The sequence below is a fragment of the Panthera uncia genome, chromosome D4, assembly GCF_023721935.1.
Source record: "Panthera uncia isolate 11264 chromosome D4, Puncia_PCG_1.0, whole genome shotgun sequence".
Classification (NCBI taxonomy): Eukaryota; Metazoa; Chordata; class Mammalia; order Carnivora; family Felidae; genus Panthera; species Panthera uncia.
In genome coordinates, this window is record NC_064807.1 from 70,491,670 (window position 1) to 70,514,746 (window position 23,077).

At 39.4% G+C, this 23,077-nt stretch overlaps 1 protein-coding gene across 3 annotated transcripts in view; it reads left to right on the plus strand.

Moving 5' to 3' along the window:
* Positions 1–364: 364 nt before the first annotated feature.
* The window catches only part of HSDL2 (hydroxysteroid dehydrogenase like 2), a 69,454-nt gene continuing 46,741 nt past the window's right edge, over positions 365–23,077 (plus strand). Inside the window, exons 1-4 of one of the 3 annotated variants that reach the window (XM_049636427.1) lie at positions 365–719; positions 12,403–12,566; positions 13,722–13,820; positions 19,497–19,611. In XM_049636427.1, the coding sequence (XP_049492384.1) occupies positions 694–719; positions 12,403–12,566; positions 13,722–13,820; positions 19,497–19,611 (404 nt within the window). In that variant the 5' untranslated portion in view covers positions 365–693. The remainder of the gene's footprint in view (positions 720–12,402; positions 12,567–13,721; positions 13,821–19,496; positions 19,612–23,077) is intronic. The other 2 variants (XM_049636417.1, XM_049636422.1) reach the window with 2 other exon arrangements.

Consider the following 23,077-nt stretch of genomic DNA (forward strand, 5'->3'; position numbering starts at 1 on the left):
TATGTAGAGCTGGGTGAGGTCGGCAGGCTTTAGTCCAGATTCCATGGGAGAGTCCAAATGCGACGCTGGCCGGCTTCTGGCAGAAAAGTACCTGCCGAGGAAAACTGGTTCCTACTAGGGGAAATTCGACGGAGCGCATGCAGCTGGACAGGCTCCCAGGTTCGGGTCATAGAGGGAGAGAAGAGGGAGAGCCAAGTACTCGCAGCTCAGTGTCTGCAGAGGAGAAGCCGCACCCTAGCCTTCAAGGTCCCTAGTGCACGACTCAAAACGGCCACCCCACCGGCGCAGGAACGAAGCGCTGCGCCTAGGAGGCCTTCACAGAGCCGGAAAAAGCGTGCGTAGCGGCTGACGCCGACGGGAAACCGATTGTCACCGCAGAGCCCCGCGAGTGAGGTGGGGTGGAGTTGCCTTTCCCGACGCTAGCGCAGAGAGCTAGTTTCCAGGGGCCAGGCCGGGGAAAGAGGAAACTAGCTCCGAGAGCCAGGAGGCCCACGGCGTGCGCAGGCGCACTCAGAGATCTGCGAGTACTTGAAGCGTCCGTTCCCCGCAGGCCTCGGGGTGGGGCCTCGGGGGATTGGCGTAAATGAGGCGGGAAGGCCCGCCCCTCGCACACCGCTCTCTGCCGCTGATGCCATTGCTGTCGCCACCACTTTTGCCCTAGGAAAGTCATGTTACCCAACACCGGGTAAGGGGATGGGGGCGCCGCGGGAGGAGACCGGGTAAGGGGCGTGGTGCGCGGCTAGGCTGGAGTGGATGGCTTGGGTTCCGAGGGGTGGGAGGGCGCTCCTTGGAGTGCTGGTCTGCGCTGGACGCGGTGTTCATGGAATCTGCGGTGATGCGTGAGAGTAACCCGGAGTTATGTACTTCGGGGTGGCAGCCACGTGCAAATCTCTCTCACATGTAAAGGATCCAGAGTGGGTTACCCCGCCACTCGCGGGGCGGGCCCGACCGTGGGTTTCTCCTTGGCTTGTGAGGTCTTTCAAGTTCTAGGTGAAAGGTCACTGGAACGCTGCACCGCCAGTGAGCCTTCACTTTTCCTGAACGCTCAATTCTGGAATAATGAAATAATAATGGGGTGTTTAAAAAGTGATTTTCAAATGAGTAACAAACTAATCTTAAAGTATGGGTATCTTTTTGGGGGGGACGGTTCACTTAAGTTTTTTAAACATTGTGGTAAAATACACATAACAGTATCTACCATCTTAACGGTTTTTAAAAAATGGTTATTTTTCAGAGAGAGTGAGAGAGAAAACGCAAGTGGGGGAGGGGCAGAGAGAGAGGGAGGCACCGAACATGAAGCAGGCTCCAGGTTCTGAGCTGTTTGCACAAACCCCAAGGTGGGGCTTGGACTCACAAACTGAGATCAGGACCCGAGCTGAAGTCGGAGGCTTAATGGACTGAGCCACGCAGCCACAATTTTAAGTGTGCAGTAGTGTTAGGTAGATCCACATTATCTGCAGCCAATCTCCAGAACTTTTTCAACTTGCAAAACAAACTCTATACCCATTAAACAACTCCTTCTTTCTCTCCAGACCCTGGCAACCACCATTCTGTTGTCTGTTTTTGTAAAGTGTAGGTGTCTTGAGCTGAGTGACATGTCTATTTTGTAATTTGCTTGAAAGATACAGGCGCGTGGCAAAAAGACTTAAACAGCTCTAATGGTTAAGGTAAAAAGTGTGTTTTCTCATCCTTAACATTCAGTCCCCCAGTTACTCTGGTTTGTTTCCAGAGATAGTCTATGCATTTATAAACATTTGCACACCACCTTAAACACACACACACACACACACACACACACACACACACCACTTTTAAAAATAGTAGCAAACTCCCTTCTGGGCCTTGCCATTTTTACATAATATGTATTGGGACACACATTTTAGGTATGTATATGTGGATTTTTTTCTTTTGGTAGTTACATGGTATCCTATTGATGTACCATAATTTATTTACCCAGTCCCCTGTCATTGAATACCAGATCATTTCTAGGTTTTTGTTACTGCATATTTGCTGCAATGATTATCCTTGTATCCACTGTTTGCACATATTTGAGTGTGTCTATATATAAATTCCTGGAAGTGAAGTTCCTGAATGAAAAAGTATATGCCTGATATACTTTGATGGCTGATATCCTTAGCACTCCAAAGAGGTAAAAAGGATGAATGAGATTTTCTAATCCAACATGTTGGCAAACAACAAAATGTTTCATCATAAAAACCTAATTGAAAAAAAAAATGGCACTTCGTTACAGTTAAATTTTGCATCACGAGCGAGGATGAGGATCTTTTTACCAATTTGACCCTCATAGGACATTTGGCAATATCTGGGAACATTTTGGTTGTCCTAATTGTGTATGCGTGGGGGTGCACGCTGTTGGATCTTTAGAGTCCTGGAATGCTGGTAAATATCCTGCAATGCACAGGATGGATAGCCCTTTACAACAAAGACTTAACCTTGTCCAAAATGTTAGCAGTGCAGATGAGAAATTCTGATTTAAAGCCACCTGTGTGTCTTTTCTTTTTCTGGCTTACACAGTTAGGTTTGTTTGTTTGTTTGTTTGTTTGTTTGTAGTTTTTATTATTTTTTTTAGTAATCTCTACACCCAACACGGGGCTCAAACTCACCACCATGAGATTGAGAATTGCAGGCTCTTCTAAGCCAGCCAGGTGCCCCCACAATTAGGTTTTATTGATCTCTGAGAGTGCTATTTGAAAAAAATTTATCATATGTGGTACAAATATTTTTGGATTTTTTTCCACTGTGTCTTGATTTTGATTATACTATTTGTTTATCATGAAAAAACATGTTTTTACTAAGTCAGAGTTAATCTTTTAAGGCTTTGTGGTTTCGTGACAACCTATAAGGCCATCTTAAACTAGGATTTTCTTTTGAATTGGTAAGTATTCTTCTAGTATTTTTATTTGTATTACTTTTGTTTTTACTCAGATTTTTCATCCACCTGAGGTGAAATACTATTTTGCTTACTATTTTGACATAGGAAGTGGGTTAGAAAGTCCACTTCATTTTGGTTTGGATGGCTGGCTGCACAGTTGTATTAGTACCATTGACTGACTAATCTTTTTTTCTGTTAGAAACTCCACATCTATCATATATTGAATTCTTGTATGTATAAGGATCTGTTTCTGGATTTTCTATTTTATTACATTAGAGTGTCTATTCATGCACTATTGCCAAACTATTTTAATTACTCTAGTTTTATAAAATGTTTAAATATTTGGGAAGGGTGGTTTCTGTCTCATTTGAATTTTTTTCTTTTTTCAGAATTTTCCTGGTTATTCTTGGATGTTTATTTTTCTAAATGAACTTTAGAGTAACTTGTATAGTTTTTTTTTAAGTTATTGTTTTTCTTTTTAAAAATTGTTAATAAAAATTTCATCACATTGACTCTGATTTTGAGATACCAGAGAAGTTTGGTAAACTGTGTTGTAGATTAATTCTACATTAGCAAGTTTTAGCCATTCACAAGTTTAGATTCAGTGTGAGGAGAAAAATGTCCTTTATCCTACTGGGAATCAGTCCAGCTAGACCAAAGGCAAAGGGATGGAGCTTTTAAAGCAACAGTTAAGACATTTTCATGTTAATACTTAGACTAAAAAAATCACTTTAATAGTCTGTACCCCTGCACTTGGGTGGGTCAGTTGGTTAAGCATCTAATTCTTGATTTCCGGGTCAGACTGTGATCTTAGGTTTGTGAGTTCCAGCCCTGAGCCCTGCTTTGGGCTCCCTGCTGAGAGTGCAGAGCCTGCTTAGTATTCTCTTCCTCTCCCTCCCTTTCTCTGCCCCTCCCCCACTAGCATGCCCAAGCTCTCTCTCTCTCAAAAAAAAAAAAAAAAAGTCTATGGTGGGAGCCTGGGTGGCTCAGTCGGTTAAGCATCTGACTTTAGCTCAGGTGGTGATCTCACGGTTTGTGGGTTTGAGCCCTGCATGGGGCTCTGTGATGACAGCTCAGAGCCTGGAGCCTGCTTCGGATTCTGTGTCTCCCTTTCTTTCTGTCCCTCCCTCAGCTCATGCTCTATCTCTCTCTCAAAGATAAATAAACATTTAAAAAATTAAAAAAAAAAAGTCTGTATATACTACCTTTTGTATAAAAAAGGGAAAATTACACACACATACACACAGTGTGTTTTTATACATACATGTGTGTAGTTGCATATTTTGAAAAAAGAACTGCAAGGATAAGAAGCCAGAAGTAATTGAAGCTGGTTACCTACAGGTAAGAGATTTGAGTGTACATATTTATAAGGTTGTAACTTTTAAACCATGTCTGTGTTTTACAACATCCTTCACTAAAGATGAGGGGAAATAAGCTAAAATGGAATGCAAACATTAACAAAGGAAGTTAACTATATATCAAATTTATCCCAAATATACAGAGAAAAAGAAATAATTTTTAACATAGTAATTTGTATACCTTGTGAGGGATTTGGTCTCACAAAAGAAAGAAATATAAAGAGAACTTGAACTTAGTAGATTTATTATTGGAGGAGAGAGATATTAGTACAATAATTCAAATACTGTTGTAACTTATAGTATATACCTTCCTCTAGTTGGTCTGCTTCCTTAAGAGAACAGATGAAGATCCTTACTCTCCCCCTTTGCCTCGGGCAAGAGTGTGTTACTGGGGTTTTTTTCATATCCCCTAAGCTGGCTCCTGGCGCTCTTGTCCTTTTTCTTGTAGAAAGCCATACCTGTGTCAGCATCCCATCCTTGTCTCCCAAAACTGTCAAGGTCTGGAATTTCTTTTTTCTTTTTTATAATTTTTTAAAGGTTATTTCTTTTGAGAGAGACAGAGTGTGAGCAGGGGAGGGGCAAAGAGAGAGAAAGAGAGAGAATCCCAAGCAAGCTCCACAGGATCAGTGCAGAGCCCGACGTGGGCCTACATCCCACGAAACTGTGAGATGATGACCTGAGCTAAAATCAAGAGTTGGATACTTAACTGACTGAGCCACCCAGGTGCCCCAAGGTCTGGGATTTCTATTTATCACATTTAATGTATAAATTTTTTAATGTTTTTTTAAAAAAATTTTAATGTTTATTTGTTTTTGAGAGAGAGAAAGAGAGCACGAGTAGGGGAGGGTCAGAGAGGGAGACACAGAATCTGAAGCAGGCTCCAGGCTCCGCACTGTCAGCACAGAACCCGACCCGGGGCTCGAACCCACAAACTGCGAGATTATGACCTGAGCCGAAGTTGGATGCTTAACCGACTGAGCCACCCAGGCACCCCTAATGTTTTTTTAAATTTATTATTTTTGAGAAAGAGAGAGTGTGAGCAGGGGAGGAGCAGAGGAAGAAGGGGACAGAGGATCCAAAGCAGGCTCTGTGCTGACAGCAGAGAGCCAATGTGGGGGTTTGAATTCATGAATGGTGAGATGACCTGAGCCAAAGTCAGATGCTCAACTAGCTGAGCCACCCAGGTGCCACTTAATGTAGAAATTTTAACGTGTAAATAACTTAAAATCTCTAAAGTAAATAAAATTTTACCACTCCCTCAAACTGTAAGGATCTACAAAACTTAAACTCTAATCACTCTGTTTTAAACTTACATTATTGTAACAATACATTTTAATTCTTTAACCATACAAGTATTATTTATTATTTATGTTATTACTAATTATTATAAATACATTAATTGATTTCTGTTCTTAACTTACCAGTGTTTTTGTGGGGTTTTTGTGTGTGTGTGTGTTTTGTTTGTTTTAATCTTTTTGGTTTTAATGTCTTCTTGCATTTCTGACCTTCCATCTGGGAACAGTTCTTCGAATAAATAAGGCATGAGGGGTGCCTGGATGGCTCAGTCAGTTAAGTGTCCGACTTGAGTTCGAGCCCTACATCGGGCTCTGGGCTGACAGTGCAGAGCCTGCTTGGATCCTCTGTCTCCCTTTATCTCTTCCCCCTTCCTCTGCTTGCGTGTGTGCTCTCCCTCTCCTCAAAAATGAGTAAGCATTTTTAAAAAATTTTTATTAGGGGCACCTGGGTGGCTCAGTCGGTTGGGCGTCCGACTTCGGCTCAGGTCATGATCTCGCGGTCTGTGAGTTCAAGCCCCGCATCGTGCTCTGTGCTGACAGCTCAGAGCCTGGAGCCTGTTTCGGATTCTGTGTCTCTCTCTGTCTCTGACCCTCCCCCGTTCATGCTCTGTCTCTCTCTGTCTCAAAAATAAATAAATATTGAAAAAAAAATTTTTATTAAAAAAATTTTTTTTTTAACATTTATTATTGAGAGACAGAGAGACACAGAGCATGAGCAGGGGAGGGGTAGAGACAGAGAGAGACACAGAATCCGAAACAGGCTCCAGGCTCTGAGCTGTCAGCATAGAGCCCGACGCAGACCTTGAACTCACAAACCGCAAGATCATGACTTGAGCTGAAGTCGGTCACTTAACCAACTGAGCCACTCAGGCGCCCCCAAAATGAGTAAACATTAAAAAAAGTAATAATAAGGCATGAAAAAGAAATAAACGTCTCTGGATTGGAGAGAAAGAAACAATGCTGTCATTATTTGCAGTTGATATTATATAGAAAACCAAAATAATATATAACTAAGTTATTAGATTTAATAAGAGTTTAACAAATTTTCAGGATACAAGTCAGTGAAAAAAATCACATATCTACATAAAGCAAAAACTGCAAGTAATACAGTACGTTAGCAGTAAAACTCAGAAGTCCCAAATCTAAGATATGGGCTGTATACCACAGGACAAATAATCTATATTCTTGAGCAAATAGATGTCATAAATAAAATGGAAGGAGAGCTGTTACAGACTAAAAGAAACTTATAGCAATTAAATGCAGTGTGAGGTCCTTAGAGGATCCTGATTTGATCAAACCAACTATAAAAAGACATTTTTGAGATAGTTATGACTTTGAAAATGGGTAAGTAGTAGATGATGTTGAGGAATTACTATTAATTTTCTTAGTCATGATAATGGGGGCACCTGGGTGGCTCAGTTAAGTGTCTGACTCTTGATTTCAGCTCAGGTCATGATCTCACAGTCATGAGATCAAGCCCCGCATTGGGCTCCATGCTGGGCATAGAACCTGCTTAAGATTATCTTCCAAGGGGCGCCTGGATGGTTCAGTCAGTTAAACATCTGACTTCAGATCAGGTCATGATCTCACGGTTTGTGGGTTCGAGCCCCACGTCTGGATCTGTGCTGACAGCTCAGAGCTTGGAGCCTGCTTCGGATTCTGTGTCTCCCTCTCTTCTGCCCCTCTCCCACTCGCACTCTGTCTCTCTCAAAAAAATAGAAATTAAAAAATTATTAAAAAAAAAAAGATTCTCTCTTCCTCTCCCCCTTTTTCTGGCATGTGAGTGTGTGCGCACTATCTCTATCTCTCAAAAAAATAAATATACAAATTTTCTTAGTCATAATGATATTACGTAAAAAGAGATACACTATAAAGCATTTATAGGTGAAATTATATGACCTCTGAGATTTGCTTCCTGATAATCACTTTCAAAATTTTGATAATTGATGCATTGTTAAACATGAGATCTTACAGTATTTAAGACTTGCTTGAAAATTTCATAATAAAAATTTTATAGTGGTCTTTAAGTGTTTTTGCCTGGATTGTTGATTAGTTGCAAGGGAAAGAATAGTAATTAATAATGGAGATATCTAGTAACACAATGATTGGATGATCAAAATTAATATTACCAGTAAGTATAGATAAGCATTGTGTGAAGTAGAACAATATCATGTTCATTGATTGGAGCACTCAGGGTCGTATAGTTCTTTCCAATTGAATTATAGGTTCAATAAAATTTCTTATCAAAATCCCAACTGATTTGCTTACACAGTTAGATAAGCTGATTCTAAAACAATATGTAGGAAAGCAAAGATCCAAAGATAGCCAGGAAACTCTTGAGGAAGAACAAACTGAAAATATTTGCCTTATCAGTTATCAAGACTGATAAAGCTATTGCAATTAAGACAGTGCTGTCCGGGCACCTGGGTGGCTCAGTCCGTTAAGCATCTTACTCTTGGTTGCAGGTCAGCTCAGGTCATGATCTTACAGTTTGTGAGATTAAGCCCTTAGTCTGCCTCCATGCTATAGTGGGAAGCCTACCTGGGATTCTCTCTCTCTGCCCCTCCCCTGCTTATGCTGTCCCTCCCTGCCTCTGTTTTGCTCTCTCAAAATAAATAAACATTTAAAAACAAAACAAAACACTGAGAGGGGGTGCCTGGGTGGCTCAGTCAGTTGAATGTCTTGATTTCGGCTTGATCCATGATCTCACAGTCCTGAGAGCAAGCCCTGCATAGAGCTCTGCACTGGGCATGGAGCCTGCTTGGGATTCTCTCTCTCCCTCTCTCTGTGCGCCTCCCCTGCTTGTGTGCTCTCTCTCAACAATAAATAAACATTTAAAAACAACAGCAACCACAAAAATAAAGAAAAAATAAAACAACAACACCACAGAGAGGGGTGCATGGATGGCTCAGTTGGTTGAGCATTTGACTCTTGATTTTGGCTCAGATCATGTTCCCAGTGTCCTGGAATCAAGCCCTGTGTCAGGCTCCATGCTTCAGTTAAGTGGAGCCCACTTCAGAGTCTCTCTCTCTCCCTCTGCCCTTCTTCCCCACTCACATGTTCTCTTTCTCTAAAAATAAATAAATAAATAAATAAATAAATAAATAAATAAAATAAGTAAATAAATAAAAACACTGAGGTACCATTTCATGTCTACCAAATTGGCAGAAATTTTGAATGTCTGACATTAAGGCTTGGAAGATATGGGAACTTTTATGGGAACTTTCATATATTGCTGCTAGTAGGAGTATTAACCTCTTTGGAAAGGTGTTTAGCATTATTTGGGAAAGCTGAACTTCAATGTGGATTTCAGTTACCCATTGCTATATAACCAGTGACTCTAAAACATAATGGTTTAAAACAACAGTGATTTTTTTTTTTTTTTTAATCCACAGTGCTTGGGTTAACTGGGTTCTTCTGTTCTGCATAGTATAAGTTGAGGTCATTTATATGGTTGTATGTAGCTGAGTCCTTGGCTGGGCCTGAAACATCGTAGATGGCCTCTCACCCTCCAGGATTTGGCCTGTCATCGTTTGGTAATCTGTCCCTCTGCATCATGGCATCTGGCTACCAAGAGAGAGACAGTGAAAGCTGCCAGCTATCTTACAGTGTGGGGTTGGGAATCTCAGAATATCACTTCCGTCATATTCTGTTGCTCAGAAAAAGCCATAAAGCTAATCCAGACTCAAAGGGAGGGAAAAAATACATTCCTCTTCTTTTTTTTTTTTTTAAGTTTATTTTCAGAGAAAGAGAGCACAAGCAAGGCAAGGGCTGAGAGAGAGAGAGAGAGAGAGAGAATATCCTAAGCAGGCTCTGCACTGTCCTTGTGGAGCCTGATTTGAGTCTGGAACCCACAAACAGCAAGATTGTGACCTGATTAAGGGCCCACCCTACTCCAATATGACCTCATCTTTTTTTTTTTTTTTTTTAAGTTTACTTATTTTGAGATAGAACCAGTGGGGAAAGGGCAGAGAGAGAGAGAGAGAGGGGGACAGAGGATCCAAAGTGGGCTCTACTGACAGCAGAGATCCTGATGCAGGGCTCAAACCCACGAACCATGAGATCATGACCTGAGCTGAGATGCTCAACCGACTGAGCCACCTAGATGCCCCCAATATGACCTCATCTTAACTAATTACATCTGCAACAATCCTGTTTCCAAATAAGTTCACATTCTGGGGTACTAGAGGTTAGGACTTTAGCATTCACTTAGGTAGATACAATTCAATCCACAGCAGGGAGGTAATGTTTGGCTTCATTGAGGTTTAAAGTTAGTGTTCGCTATCATCAAATTGATGGTAGAACGTTCGTCTGTAAAAACTTTACAGATGAGCCTTGGCCCTAAAGTTTTTAGCTTTAGGACTATGCACAAACAGGTGGAGGGTTGGATTTGGCTCATGGCTTAGACACATTTATGTTGGTATTAGAAATGATAAAAAACAGGAATAAGTAATCCTATGTAAACTAGTTGTTACTTTGTGGGGTAGGAAAGAAAGGAGGAGGATAGAATTAGAGGAGTAGACCAGTGGCTTCTGGAGTATTGGTAATATTCTATTTCTCTTTCTTGCAATTCATATTATTTTGTTCTTTATATACATTAGTTTATGTGCTTTTTGTATGTTTGCTGTATTTCACTAAAAATAGTCACCACCTCTGTCTCTTCCCCTCTTCTCCACCCCGCTTCTTTCTTACCAAACTGGTTATTCATGATATTAAAACCCTTCCCATGTTCAAAACATGTTAACATTGTTAACAAACTTGCTAATCTTTGGGTACTGTCCCCTTTTCTCTTTGTCATTGTCACTTCCACTGTATTCTCTTCATCCTTCTCCTTAGGCAAGCTTTTTATATGCATTTAGAAAATAAACAGGGGAGTGGTTTTCCTCCCTATTCCCTGACTTTATTTCCTTTTATTTATTTTATTTTATTAAAATTTTTTTCAGAGAGAAAGAGAGAGAGCATGAGTGGGGGAGAGGGGCAGAGGGCAAGAGAGAGAATTTTAGGCAAGCTGCACGCTCAGCATGGAGCCGAATGTGGGGCTTGATCCCACGACCTGTGGATCATGACTTGAGCTGAAATCAAGAGTCAGACACTCGTGTTGCCTGGGTGGCTCAGTCGGTTAGGCGTCTGACTTCAGCTTGGGTCGCGATCTCACAGTTCATGAGTTGGAGGCCCGCGTTGGGCTCTGTGCTGACAGCTCAGAGCCTGGAGCCTGCTACAAATTCTGTGTCTCCCTCTCTCTCTGCCCCTCCCTCACTTGTTCTCTGTCTCTCAAAAATAATAAACATTAAAAGATTTAAAAAAAAAAGAGAGACACTCAACAGACTGAGCTACCTAGACACGCCCTACCTGATTTTATTTTAGATGTTTCCTTCCTGCCTAACACCTAAGTAAATAGAAAGTTTAAAGTTAAGACAGATGGGGGTGCCTGGGTGGCTCAATCAGTTAAGTGTCCGACTCTTGATTTCGGCTCAGATCATGATCTCACAGTTCATGAGATCGAGCTCTGCACTGACAGCACGGAACCTGCCTGGGATTCTCTCACTCCCTCTCTCTCTCTCTCTGCCCCTCCCCCACTCGTGTTCACATGCACCTGCGCTCTCTCTCAAAATAAATAAACTTAACAAAAAAAAGTTATGGTAGATGAATGTAAAGATGAATGGGCACAGAGAACTTTCCTCAGTACAGTTGGGTCAGAGAATTTCCATCAGTACTCTGAGCTCTTTGCCAGTCTTTTAGGTTTGTTTGTTTAACAACTTTATTGAGATGTGATTCACATACCACACAATTCATCCTTTTAAAGTATACTATTCAGTGTTTTTTAGTAAATTAACATACTTGTGCAACCAACACCACAATTTTTAAAACCTTTTTATCATCTTCAGAAGAGACCCCATACCCCTCAGCTCTCAACTCCCAACTACTCCTGCCCCCAGCCCTAGGCAACCACTGTCCTCATGTCTCAATAGATTTGCCTGTTCTGGACATTTCATATAAATGGAATCATACAATGTGTGGTCCTTTGTGACTAGCTTCTTTCACTTGCATAATATTCTCAAGGTTCACCCATTTAGCACGGATCAGTACTTCCTTTTTACTGTTGAATTTATTGAGCTTTTGTATGGATATTTAGGGTATGGATATGCTGCAGTTTATCCATTCATCAGTTGGATATTTACATTGTTTCCACTCTGGCTATTAAGAGCAATGATGAGCATCCATTATACAATTATTTGCTTTCAGGTAATTTCTTTTTTTTTTTTTAATGTTTATTTATTTATTTTGAGAGAGCATGAGTAGGAGAGGGGCAGAGAGAGAGAGAGAGAGAGAGAGAATGCTGTCAGTGCAGACCCTGATGCGGGACTTGAAGTCACAAACCCTGAGATCATGACCTGAGCCAAAATTAAGAGTTGGATGCTTAACCCAGACACCCCCAGATAATTTCTTTTAAGTGGGTTTGTATTCATTGTAGAAAATTTGAAAAATCCTGAAAAATATAAAAATATGATAAAATTTGTTCATAATACCACCACTCAAAAATAAGCTTTATTAACACTTTTTCTGTGGGGAAAAAAATACATGTCTATATAGGTTAATAATTCCTTATTTCTTAAGATTTACTTGTATCTGAGCAGATTTTGATTGCCAAATCATATCAAGACTGGCCAACAGCCGTTATAATATTATAGCAGTGGCAATATCACAGAATTATTAGCTATCAGGGAGGGAAGGAGGAAGGTTCAGAGCAAGTTTCAGAAGGGGAAACATACGTATTGTGAAATATGCAGAAGTTCCTGTTACTAATAAGTAATTAAAACATTGAGCTTCTTATAAGGTCATATTTGTTCTGTTGTAGGAAGCTAGCAGGATGTACAGTTTTTATCACAGGTGCCAGCCGTGGCATTGGCAAAGCTATTGCGTTGAAAGCAGCAAAGGATGGAGCAAACATTGTCATTGCTGCGAAGACCACCCAAGCACACCCCAAACTCCCAGGCACAATCTATACTGCTGCTGAAGAAAGTGAGTGAATGTGACAGTGCCATTTCATGAAATGTCCTAACCATGGTTTCAATACATAGAGAATTTACTGGAGAGTTTAATTGTAGCTATTGGAAAGGTACCCTAAAAATCATTTTATCTGGTTAAAGAAGTATCTTGTCAGCTGAGGGCAGTGATTCAGAAACTTTTTTTCCCATCACTTTTGAGCGATGTGAGAGACTCCCATTAAAAATCATGTCTCTTGAGGGCAGTTGTTCTTGGATCTACGCAGAAAATGGGGGAGTGGAAATGGAGAGGTGGATGATGTGAGCACTTCGAGAAAGCTCTCCATGTTATTTATTCTCTGTGCCATTTGAAAGTCATTATCTTAATACTTTCAGTTCACAGTTATCAAGTGCTTATATTCAAGGCATTGTGCTAGACACAGTACCGGGAGGGAGGGCTTAAAATTCAACTTTGGTTAATATTGCTAGTTTTGTTAGTCATGTTTATAGCATTGTGGTTATGTTAGGGGAACACATATGAGTGAAATGATGCCTGAGATTTGTTTTAAAATACATACCAGCCAAAAACAAAACAGGATCGGGGGTAGAAAAATTAAACAACTCAAACACCTGGCAAAGCATTAATAATCATTAATAAGTGATAGATTCATGGTAGTTTATTATACTATGTGTTGTATATTTTTTGTGAAATTTTTCATAATAAAGGTTTTTAAAATTACCTTCCCTTTTTTTCTTTTTAATAGGATATTTTTTACTTGCCCCCCCCTTTTTTTTTAAGAGAGAACGAGAGAGAGAGAGCAGGGGGAGGAGACAGAGAAGGAGAGAGAGAAACCCAAGCAGGCTCCTCACTGTCAGTTCAGAGGAGCTCTAAATCAGGAACCGTGAGTTCATGACCTGAGCCGAAATCAAGGGGCAGATGTTTAACCGACTGAGCCATACAGGCGCCCCCTTTTTTTTGTTTTTTAATAGAGTTGGCTTTTCTAATCTGAGGCTGGATATGGGTTAGTCAGTCTGTCCGACTGTAGGGTAGAATCACTAGTAGTTCTAAGACATATTTATTTATATTGATTTTCTGAAAATAGGATACTTATTTCTTTTGATTCATATCAGAATGGAAAGTTTAGTATTTGAATGCCTCAATGCTTTGTTTTTGTTTGTTTATTCTTTGTAGTCGAAGCAGCTGGAGGAAAGGCCTTGCCATGTGCTGTTGATGTGAGAGATGAACAGCAAATCAATAATGCTGTGGAGAAAGCAGTGGAGCAATTTGGAGGTAGTGCCTTAATTCTGAAATAATTATTGAATACTGTAACTATAATTTAAATTAAAAAAAATTTTTTTTAATTTTCTAAGTCATTGAAGGATCATCAGGTAGGAGTATTTGGTTATGTAGAAATGCAGCTTAAAACCATCTGATGACTTTTTTTATTGCTAAAAATTATTTTGAATAATATAACAAATCTACCATTCAATATAAAGTTAGGCCCTTGACAATACATATGTCTAATCAATGAGCTTCCCAGATCCCATCTTCTTGCTTCTCCTCAATTAATGTAGCCCATCATTTGATGACTCTTTGGTATTTATTGGATAAAGTGTAGATAACTTACTGACATTCAAGGTATTTCGCATTCTGATCTCAACAGACTTTTTTTGGTTCCTTTTTTTTTTTTTTTTTTATACCCCTGTGTAAATGCTTTACTCCTGCCCAGATAGTTTACTTCCATATCCTTGCCTTAAGATGTTGTCTCTTTTTCTCTTCCTCTTTCTGAGGCTTCTCTAGTGCCCACCTCTCCATCTCCAATCCTGCCTGAAATGCTCCCTTCTCTATCTTTTGAAATCCCACCTTTCTGTGGTTAAATCTTACCTTCTTCCTGACCTTGCTGACTTATCAGAAGTGTATTTTTCTTTCTCTGAATTCCTAAATCATTCCTTTGATCCTTCTCTTGTACTGCTTTAGATCTTAGTGGGTTTTTTCCTCCTCAGTTAGTTTACAAGCTCCTAGAAGGCAGGTGTTGGGGATTGAGCTAAGGCTTTGAAGGTATTATAGCAAGGCACCTGGCCATGTCCAAATCCTGCCCAAACCATTATCACTCTTCCCCATCCCCCATAGTATTCCAGAGACTGTATGTATACGTGAAAGATAATTGACAACAAGGTAATTGAAACAAGATAATATTTTATTGTTAGCATGGCTTGTGCTTATAACCTTCGGTGCAGAGCACTGTGTTATAAAGGATCGGAACACAGCTTTGGCTCAAGTGGGGCCTCTATCTTTAAATCCAAAGTCTTAACCCCTACCTGGCAAAGTAATGTCAATGCCTATGTGAGAAGAAGAAAGAATGCAAAATTATTGGTTTTATTTATTTATTTCTTACTGATAGGGACAAATGTGGAAGAGAAAGGAGAGGAAGCCACGTTCATGTGCAGGACCTTTTATCTAAAATAACTTCACCTGGTAGTAAAAGTAGCCAATTAGTGCTAATTAAGATTTGGCCTGATTAGCTTAAACATTCCTTTTTAGGGAAGAATTAAGGGAGAAAGTAGATAGTAGAAAGAGAAAGGGGGTAGACAGGAGCTTTTCCTTTCCCTATGTTCTTTTTTTTTTTTTTTATGTATGTATGTATATAGAGTACACACGTGCTTGAGTGGAAGAGAAGCAAAGAGAGGGAGAGAGAATCCCAAGCAGGCTCCATGCTTGTTAGCACAAGGCCCAACATACGTAAGGCTGGATTTCACAAATCACGAGATCATGACCGGAGCTGAGATCAAGAGCCAGACACTTAACTGGCCACCCAGGTGCCCCTCCTATATTTAGTTCAGTGTTAGTTTTTTCTGTTGTGTCTGTCAACTGAGGGTGAGTTTATCCTTCCTGGAGAATGAGATCATCAGAATATCAGAGAGAGCCACCACCACCTTTGTCTAAGCCCTTCCTGTCTTTATTTCTGTCTTTCTCCTGGAAAATGTCAGCAATTCAGCTCTTGTCAGTATGGTCCCAAGAAATGTAGAGACATTAGGTCAAGATAGGACGTTAGTTAAAGGTACTTAAAAGCCATACTGTATAGGCCCAGAATTCATCCCCTGTTTGACTTCCATCTTGAATTCTAGCTGTGCGATCTATCCTGATTCACCAGAAAGACTTACACATTCTATAGTACATGACAGCATAGCACATTAATTTATGCCTGTCAAAAATGGGACGCACCTCCACTGGGCAGTATTGGGCTCCTACAGAGAAATTGAATTCTCACAAATTAATTTCTTCTTGCCACAGAGAATTTAAGGACCCACATTGAAATCTCTTCAATTTTCATACTCTGTTTTGTCCCAGCCAAAGAATTTTCACTCAGAAACATGGATGGTCTGGATTTCTTATTTAGCCATTATAGATTGTCTTCCATTGGTTATGGGATCGTTCCTTCAGCATATTCAATGTTGGATTAATCCAGTTCTGCCAATCATATGATCTCCTTTTCCAGGACAGAGGAAATGAAAGGAGCAAAAGGAAATCTTGGCTTCTGTGTTTTCAGATGCCAGTTGATCCATACTATTGATCTGGCATTTGTGTCTCTGAACTTAAACTCTGTTGGTAGAAATTTTCACTTAAGCGGATGTGTTTTCCATACCTTTGAGGAAGAAAAAAATCTCTCAGTATATTTTGCTACTTTTTATTGAGAGAGGTGTCTGAAACACTTTTATCTTTTTGATAAATTTATAGATTGGCAGTGGAGTTATCTCTGTTTTGAAGTCTTAAGTTTTCCTTCCTTCCTCCTTAGTATCCACTTTGATGTATTTAAATTTTTTTGCTTTCCTTTTAACTATCAGCTTCTGCTTTCCTGCCATAACAATGCACAATTAAGAGGGAACCCGGTTGGGCCACCTGGTTGGCTCAGTTGGTTAAGCCAACCGATCTGACTTCGGCTCAGGTCATAATCTCGGGTGAGCTCCAGCCCCGTCTCAGGTGAACATGAGCCCCACTTCTCTCTTGCTCTCTACCCCTCATGGGATTCTCTCTCTCCTTCTCTCTCTCTTTCAAAAAAAAAAAAAAAAAAAAAAAGAGGGAGCTCTGTTCAACCACTCAGCTGCTCTCTCATAATTATGGTGGATGCCACATTTATAAGAGATGACCTCTAAGATGCTCCTTCCCCCCCCCCCCTGGTTGTTTTTTTTTTTTTTTTTTCCCACAAAGATCCCACACCTTTAGTTTTTATTTGTTTGGTTTTAGTTGCATACTGTGGTTGCTACTATTGTGGCCTTCTGTTTTGGAATTCTGTAGGCCTGTGAATTCTGCCTGTTGGGAAGACTTTACCTTTTCCTGATATTTCTCTGTGCTGGAGAGTTGTCTTTAACAAAGTTCTGAGCAGTTGATAATGCTTTCAAACCTGTGCCCTCAGGGTTCTCTACCACAGGGTGCTCCTTAACACCTTGCTTTCCCTCACCTTGAGTTGTCCAAGCCTTGAGTAAATTATGCTATTTCATAAACCACAGAAACATTCTTCCCTGCTACTTTTTTTCTTCTGTAGCTGGCGTATATATGCTGTTTGTGTATTATTTTTCACTGTTCCCTAATCCATTTTAATTTGGGCCTTTGGAATTTAGAAATTTTAACCTACATCTTGATTGGAGCCATTTTTTTTTTTTCTTTAGCATTGGCAAGTCAAATACAGCTTACCACACCAGTATATTTTCGTTTCTCATTTCCTTTCTTTGCCTGTGGGCCCAGATGTTTGTTCTGCTAACATACTTGTCATTTGTTGTCACATAGTGGGAGAGATGAAGTCAATAAAGTCTGGATTTGCTTAAGGAATCTATTGACTGGTTAGCCCCTGCTACCATCATCTCTCTGAAGAGGGTAATTCTATGCAAGTGGTGTATATACTCCTCAGTCCAGTGTTTCACTCAGATGTACACTCATTTTGCTTTGCTCCCACCTGGCTGCTTCTTTAGTGAGTATCATCTTTCTTGCCTCTTAGGCCCTAGCCTTATATAGAATAGCCACTCCATGATTATCTTTGATGTGGTTGAGTAGCTCATAGCTTTGTGGAATGAGAAGCATGTCCTGTATTTAAAAATTCTTTTCATAGGGGAATGCCTGGGTGGCTCAGTTGGGTAAGTTTCTGTCGGCTCGGGTCATGATCTCATGGTCCATGAGTTCGAGCCCCGTGTCAGGCTCTGCCCTGACAGCTCAGAGCCTGGAGCCTGCTTCGGATTCTGTGTCTCCCTCTCTCTCTGCCCCTTCCCTGTTCGTGCTCTGTCTCTCTCTCTCAAAAATAAACATTAAAAAAAAAATTAAGGGTGCCTGGGTGCCTCAGTTAAGCGTTCTACTTCAGTTCAGGTCATGATCTCCTGGTTCATGGGTTCGAGGCCCATTTGGACTCTGTGCTGACAGCTCAGAGCCTGGAGCCTACTTCAGATTCTGTGTCTCCCTCTCTCACTGCCCCTCACCTGCTGGTGCTGTCTCTCTCTCTCTTTCTCTCTCTCTCTCAAAAAAAAAAAATAAAACGTTAATAAAAAAAAATAAAAACTTTTTTTCACAGGTCTTTACTCCTTGTGAAGGCAGCCATCATTATGTTCCTTCTAGAAAGTTGGTAGTCACAGGGCCTGGTACTTGTCTCAGATATCCAGGTGATTTACTTGAGTTTGAGTTTTGTTATAATGAAGGTATAAAATGTAATGTAGTTGAGTCTAAAGTTATTCTAAGGACACATTTTAAGAAAACATTAGCAACACAAACTGTATACAAAAAGATGTAGAAATTGGGGAATGAGGATGTGATCAAAATGTTATAGTGTTAGTATATATGAAGAAAGGGTGCTTATGACAAAAATGTTTTAGTGAGTATAATAGACTTATTTAAGCCATTATCCACATACTGTGAGAGAGGAGCATAGGAAAGTTAAGAGGATAACAAATAATGTTTATTGCAACAGTATAACCCCAGCAGTAGAAGTTATGATATTCTATTTGATGGAATATTAAGTGCCCTTTATTTTTTCAACGTTGTTTTTTTTTTTTTTTTTTTTTTTTTTTTTTTTTTTTGGGACAGAGAGAGAGAGAGCATGAGGGGGGGGGGGGCAGAGAGAGAGGGAGACACAGAATCGGAAACAGGCTCCAGGCTCCGAGCCATCAGCCCAGAGCCCGACGCGGGGCTCGAACTCACAGACCGGACCGCGAGATCGTGACCTGGCTGAAGTCGGACGCCTAACCGACTGCGCCACCCAGGTGCCCCTTAAGTGCCCTTTAAAAAGAACTATGAATCATGTAGAAACAGAGAAGTGTTTAAGATACTTCTGTATTTTACCATTTTCATTTAACATTATTTAACTAAAACTTGTAATTAAACCTGTAAACAAAATATGTTACATATAGAGGAACTGGACAGAATATACATAAATAATTGTTATTCTAAATTAATTTTATTTTGTGTATGAATTACTAAAACAAATTTGATATACTTTGATGATTTACCTAGAATTGAAAATTCACTCTAGGTCTTTTTTCTTTTCCCAGTTCTCAAGACCAGGAAGGACCTCTTTTATTTAAGTGAGGGTCTTAGGAGGGAGGTCAGTGAGCTTGGAAGGAGGACAGGCCTTGGAAAGATGCTAGAGAGAAGGGAGAACTTTAAGGAAGTTAACCTAAGGTTCTTGGAGACAAGGAGGGAAGACCAGGAGGTAAGAGAACAAATAAGAATGGAAGCTACAAATCACTGAGGACTAAGCCTTACAGTTTCACGCGAAGCTCTGGCGATTGGCTATCTCCATTGTGCCGGTGAAAATACTTAGGTGTTTTAACACAGCTATTGAGTCTTGCATTGGCATATTGGTCAGTCATATTATCTAAAAGAAGTATTTGTGAACCAACTTAGGGTTCAACTATACAGTGTAAATGTTATTTCTTTTTGTTACAAAGTTTAAATTGCATTAATAGGAAGCTGATTATTTGAAAACAGGAATTGATATTTTGGTGAATAATGCCAGTGCCATTAGCTTGACCAACACATTGGAAACGCCTATGAAGAGAGTGGATTTGATGATGAATGTCAACACCAGAGGCACCTATCTGACGTAAGTTAGAGTTGTTGGGGAGAACATTGCAATGTTTTCTTAGAGAACTAGTTATAAACAGATTTGAACCAGATCAGCAATACAATTTAAAACCTAGTCACTTGTTACAAAGGCCTAAAAGTGCTCCAAGCTGGTAGATGGTATTTTAAACAGTTTTATTCAGAGCTCCTTTTCTCTGTGAATCTAATAAAGTCTAAAGTATAGCCCAAGCATTTTCAAACATTTGCATGAATAAACATATACATGCATACCAAGTCTTCTGATTATTCAAGCTAGCAATCACCTTTCCTTCCTCTGAAAAACCCGAGGTTTTAGTTATATAAGTAAGAGGAAGCCTGTTAAGAATCACATTTTTTTTCATTTTTATTAAATTTTTAATTTTAATTCCAGTATAGTTAACATAGAGTGTTATATTTATTAGCTTCAGGTGTCTGTGAATCCCATTTTATGTAACAAAGGCTAATGCTATCTTGGGGATTATCAGGGGCAATACAAAATACAGAATGAAAGCAAATGTAGTCGTGATCTGTTCTGGATGGGTCAGACAGCCCACTCTTGTTTGTTCCTTTTTTTTCTGTTTATTTACCCTCAGGTTCTACCATTTTTTTTTCATGTGGACACAAGGATAGATCAATATAGAACTTGTTGGTCTGCCTTCTAGGTGTCTCATATGTATCTGCCTTACATGTACACACAAAATAGTTTGTTAGGACCTTGGGCTTTGGCGTTAGACTCCTTTGAGTAGGATTCAAGTCCTACTTCCCACCCTTTCTGATGTGCTATCTCATAACTTTGTGCAAGCAACTTCTTGCAGATTCTGTTTCCTCGTTTGTAAGACGGGGATGATAAAATCACAGGATTCGTTGTGAGGGTTAAACGTAAAGTTTGTTAATAGTCTTGAACTTTTCTCTCAGATGTGTTTTGTTGGGTATGCAAAACTAGGCCTTGACCATTTTAAAAAGTTTGTTTTTATTAGCTACTTTGCTAGTTCAGAATTTTATTAGTTGCCTATATGAAAAAGATTAGATTTACACAAAGATCCAGATTTCTGGCTTTTTATTGAAACATTAGACAATGTGGCCACAGCATACTCATGTGGCAACCTTGAGCTGCTGTAGCTGAGTGAGAGTATTAGCTGCCTCAGTAGATGGCATGAGTCTGCTGTCTTTTGGATGCTGAGGACAGGCTTAAAGGTTGCCATTTTTATTGTTGTACTTGCCTTGCTGTTTTTCTTAAAGAGGGAAATAAAATATTTCTCATACCCATGTGTCTGTCTAAAGTGGGAAAATGAGACATATGCCAGGAGGACCATATGTTAAAAAAAATACATTAGAGTTTACTACTTTGTGGATGCGGCGCATATTTCTGTAAATTCAATATGCAAGATATTATCTCTCTTGAATGGAAAGTGTAGTGAATCAAATCCTAGTAAGAACTATGGCAAAGATATAGAAGAGATTGTGGTGAAAAACTTAATGAACTAGAAAAAGGACTAACATTTCAATAGGATTTGTGTTTATTTTCAGCTAAAATAAGCATTGCAGCTCTGTGATGTAGTCATATGTTACATGAAGAAATTATCTGGGCATCAAAATCTTTTACAGATGGTAACTTTGTGAAAGAATTTTGATTAAATATAAACATTCATTTAAAAAGCATTTAGAAAGTATAATCTAACCAGGAATACTGTTGCTCAGCATGTTGAATTAAGGCTTAGAAGGAAACGATTTGTGAAAAGTTAAATCATTTGTGGCAGTTTCAATTGTAGACGATGAAGCCACAGATATAAATACTCCACTCACCAAATTTTATTTATTTAAGGGATCAAGAGAATTTTGAGGTGATTAAGATTTTTTTAGACTAGTATCCATGACATGAGCATGGAAATGACTTGTTAAGTGTTGAGAAACGTCTTAGGAAGTTTAATAGATTTGTCAAAATTTTAGTAACCATAACTATAGATAATGCTATTGTGATGGTCATTGTTAACTTTAAGCCCAAATGGTCAGTGTTAATTTTAGACTTACTAAACTAATGTAGAAATGTTTCACAGAGATGCAGAAGATAATTTTGTTCATTGTGTTATTCATTAGGAATTGCTTTTGCTAAAAAGTTAACAATGGACTATGTTATGAGTTTTAAGAACCACATACACTTCCACGGTTTCAACCACACAGTTAGTTAGATGCTTTACTCATGTGAGCTACAAACATGATTGTCTGCTCTGTGATGAGATTATGTGGCAATGGTGTATTGTTGAAGACATTTTGGCTTTAATTTGAAAGAAATCAACTCTTTTTTTATTTAAACATTTTTTTAATGTTTATTTTTGAGAGAGACACACACACAAAGAAAGAGAGAGACAGAGCATGAGTGGGGGAGGGGCAGAAAGCGAGGGAGACACAGAATCAGAAGCAGGCTCCAGGCTCCGAGCTGTCAGCACAGAGGCTGATGCAGGGCTTGAACTCACGAACTGCGAGATCATGTCCTGAGCCAAAGTTGGATGCTTAACCGACTGAGCCACCCAGGCATCCCAGAAATCAACTTTTTACCACCCATGATAAAATCCCAACTCAATTCCTATAGAAAGATTGGATCAAAGACAGTTTTTTCAGTTGATATTATGACTTATGTAAACACAAATGTTTGATTGTCATTGATCATTCCTTGTGAAATTACGTCTTTGGAAAACTCATTTGGCAAGAGCAATCTGGCCCCTTTCCTATACCATGGTCATTTTCTAAACATGAAAATGATGGCCTAAACTACATTCTTGCAATTATAGATTTGAAGGTTCAGTTCAAAAGAAAACAAAAAAACCACTGTTTTCAAACTATAAGATAGTGAACTAACCTTGTTCAGCTACCTTTTTCAATGAATACTACTTGTGTAGTTGAAGAACTACAAATGGAACGTGTAAGCCATATGGCACTAAGGTACTCAAAACTAAATATGAGTACATTGAAATAGCATATCTACATATATCTCAGGAATAGATACCCTAAAATATAAACCCTTTTTTAAAACAAAGATTCTATTCATTGTTGAAAGTTCCTCCATTTAGGAACAGCTGTTTTTTTATTTAATTTTTTAATTTTTATTTTTGTTTTAAGTAGGCTCCATGCCCAGCATGGGGCTTGAACTCACAACCCTGAGTTCAAGGGTCACATGCTCTACTGACTGAGCCAGACAGACGCCCCTGGAACAGCTATTTTTAAAATAAAACTAAATATTTTTCCAGTTAAAGGCATATTGCAATGCTGAATGAAAGACTTGACATTGGCCTTTGGACCAGAGAAGAGGTGTCAGGTTTTTGGCCCTCTGTGGAAGGTGAAAAAGAGAAATTTGATAATGAAATATTTCCATTTTATTTTTTATTTTGTGACACCCATTTATTCATGGAGGGAAGGTATAGATTGTTTTCTCAGGCAAGCCTGAGAATCATTGTGAGGGAGAGAGTGGGGGC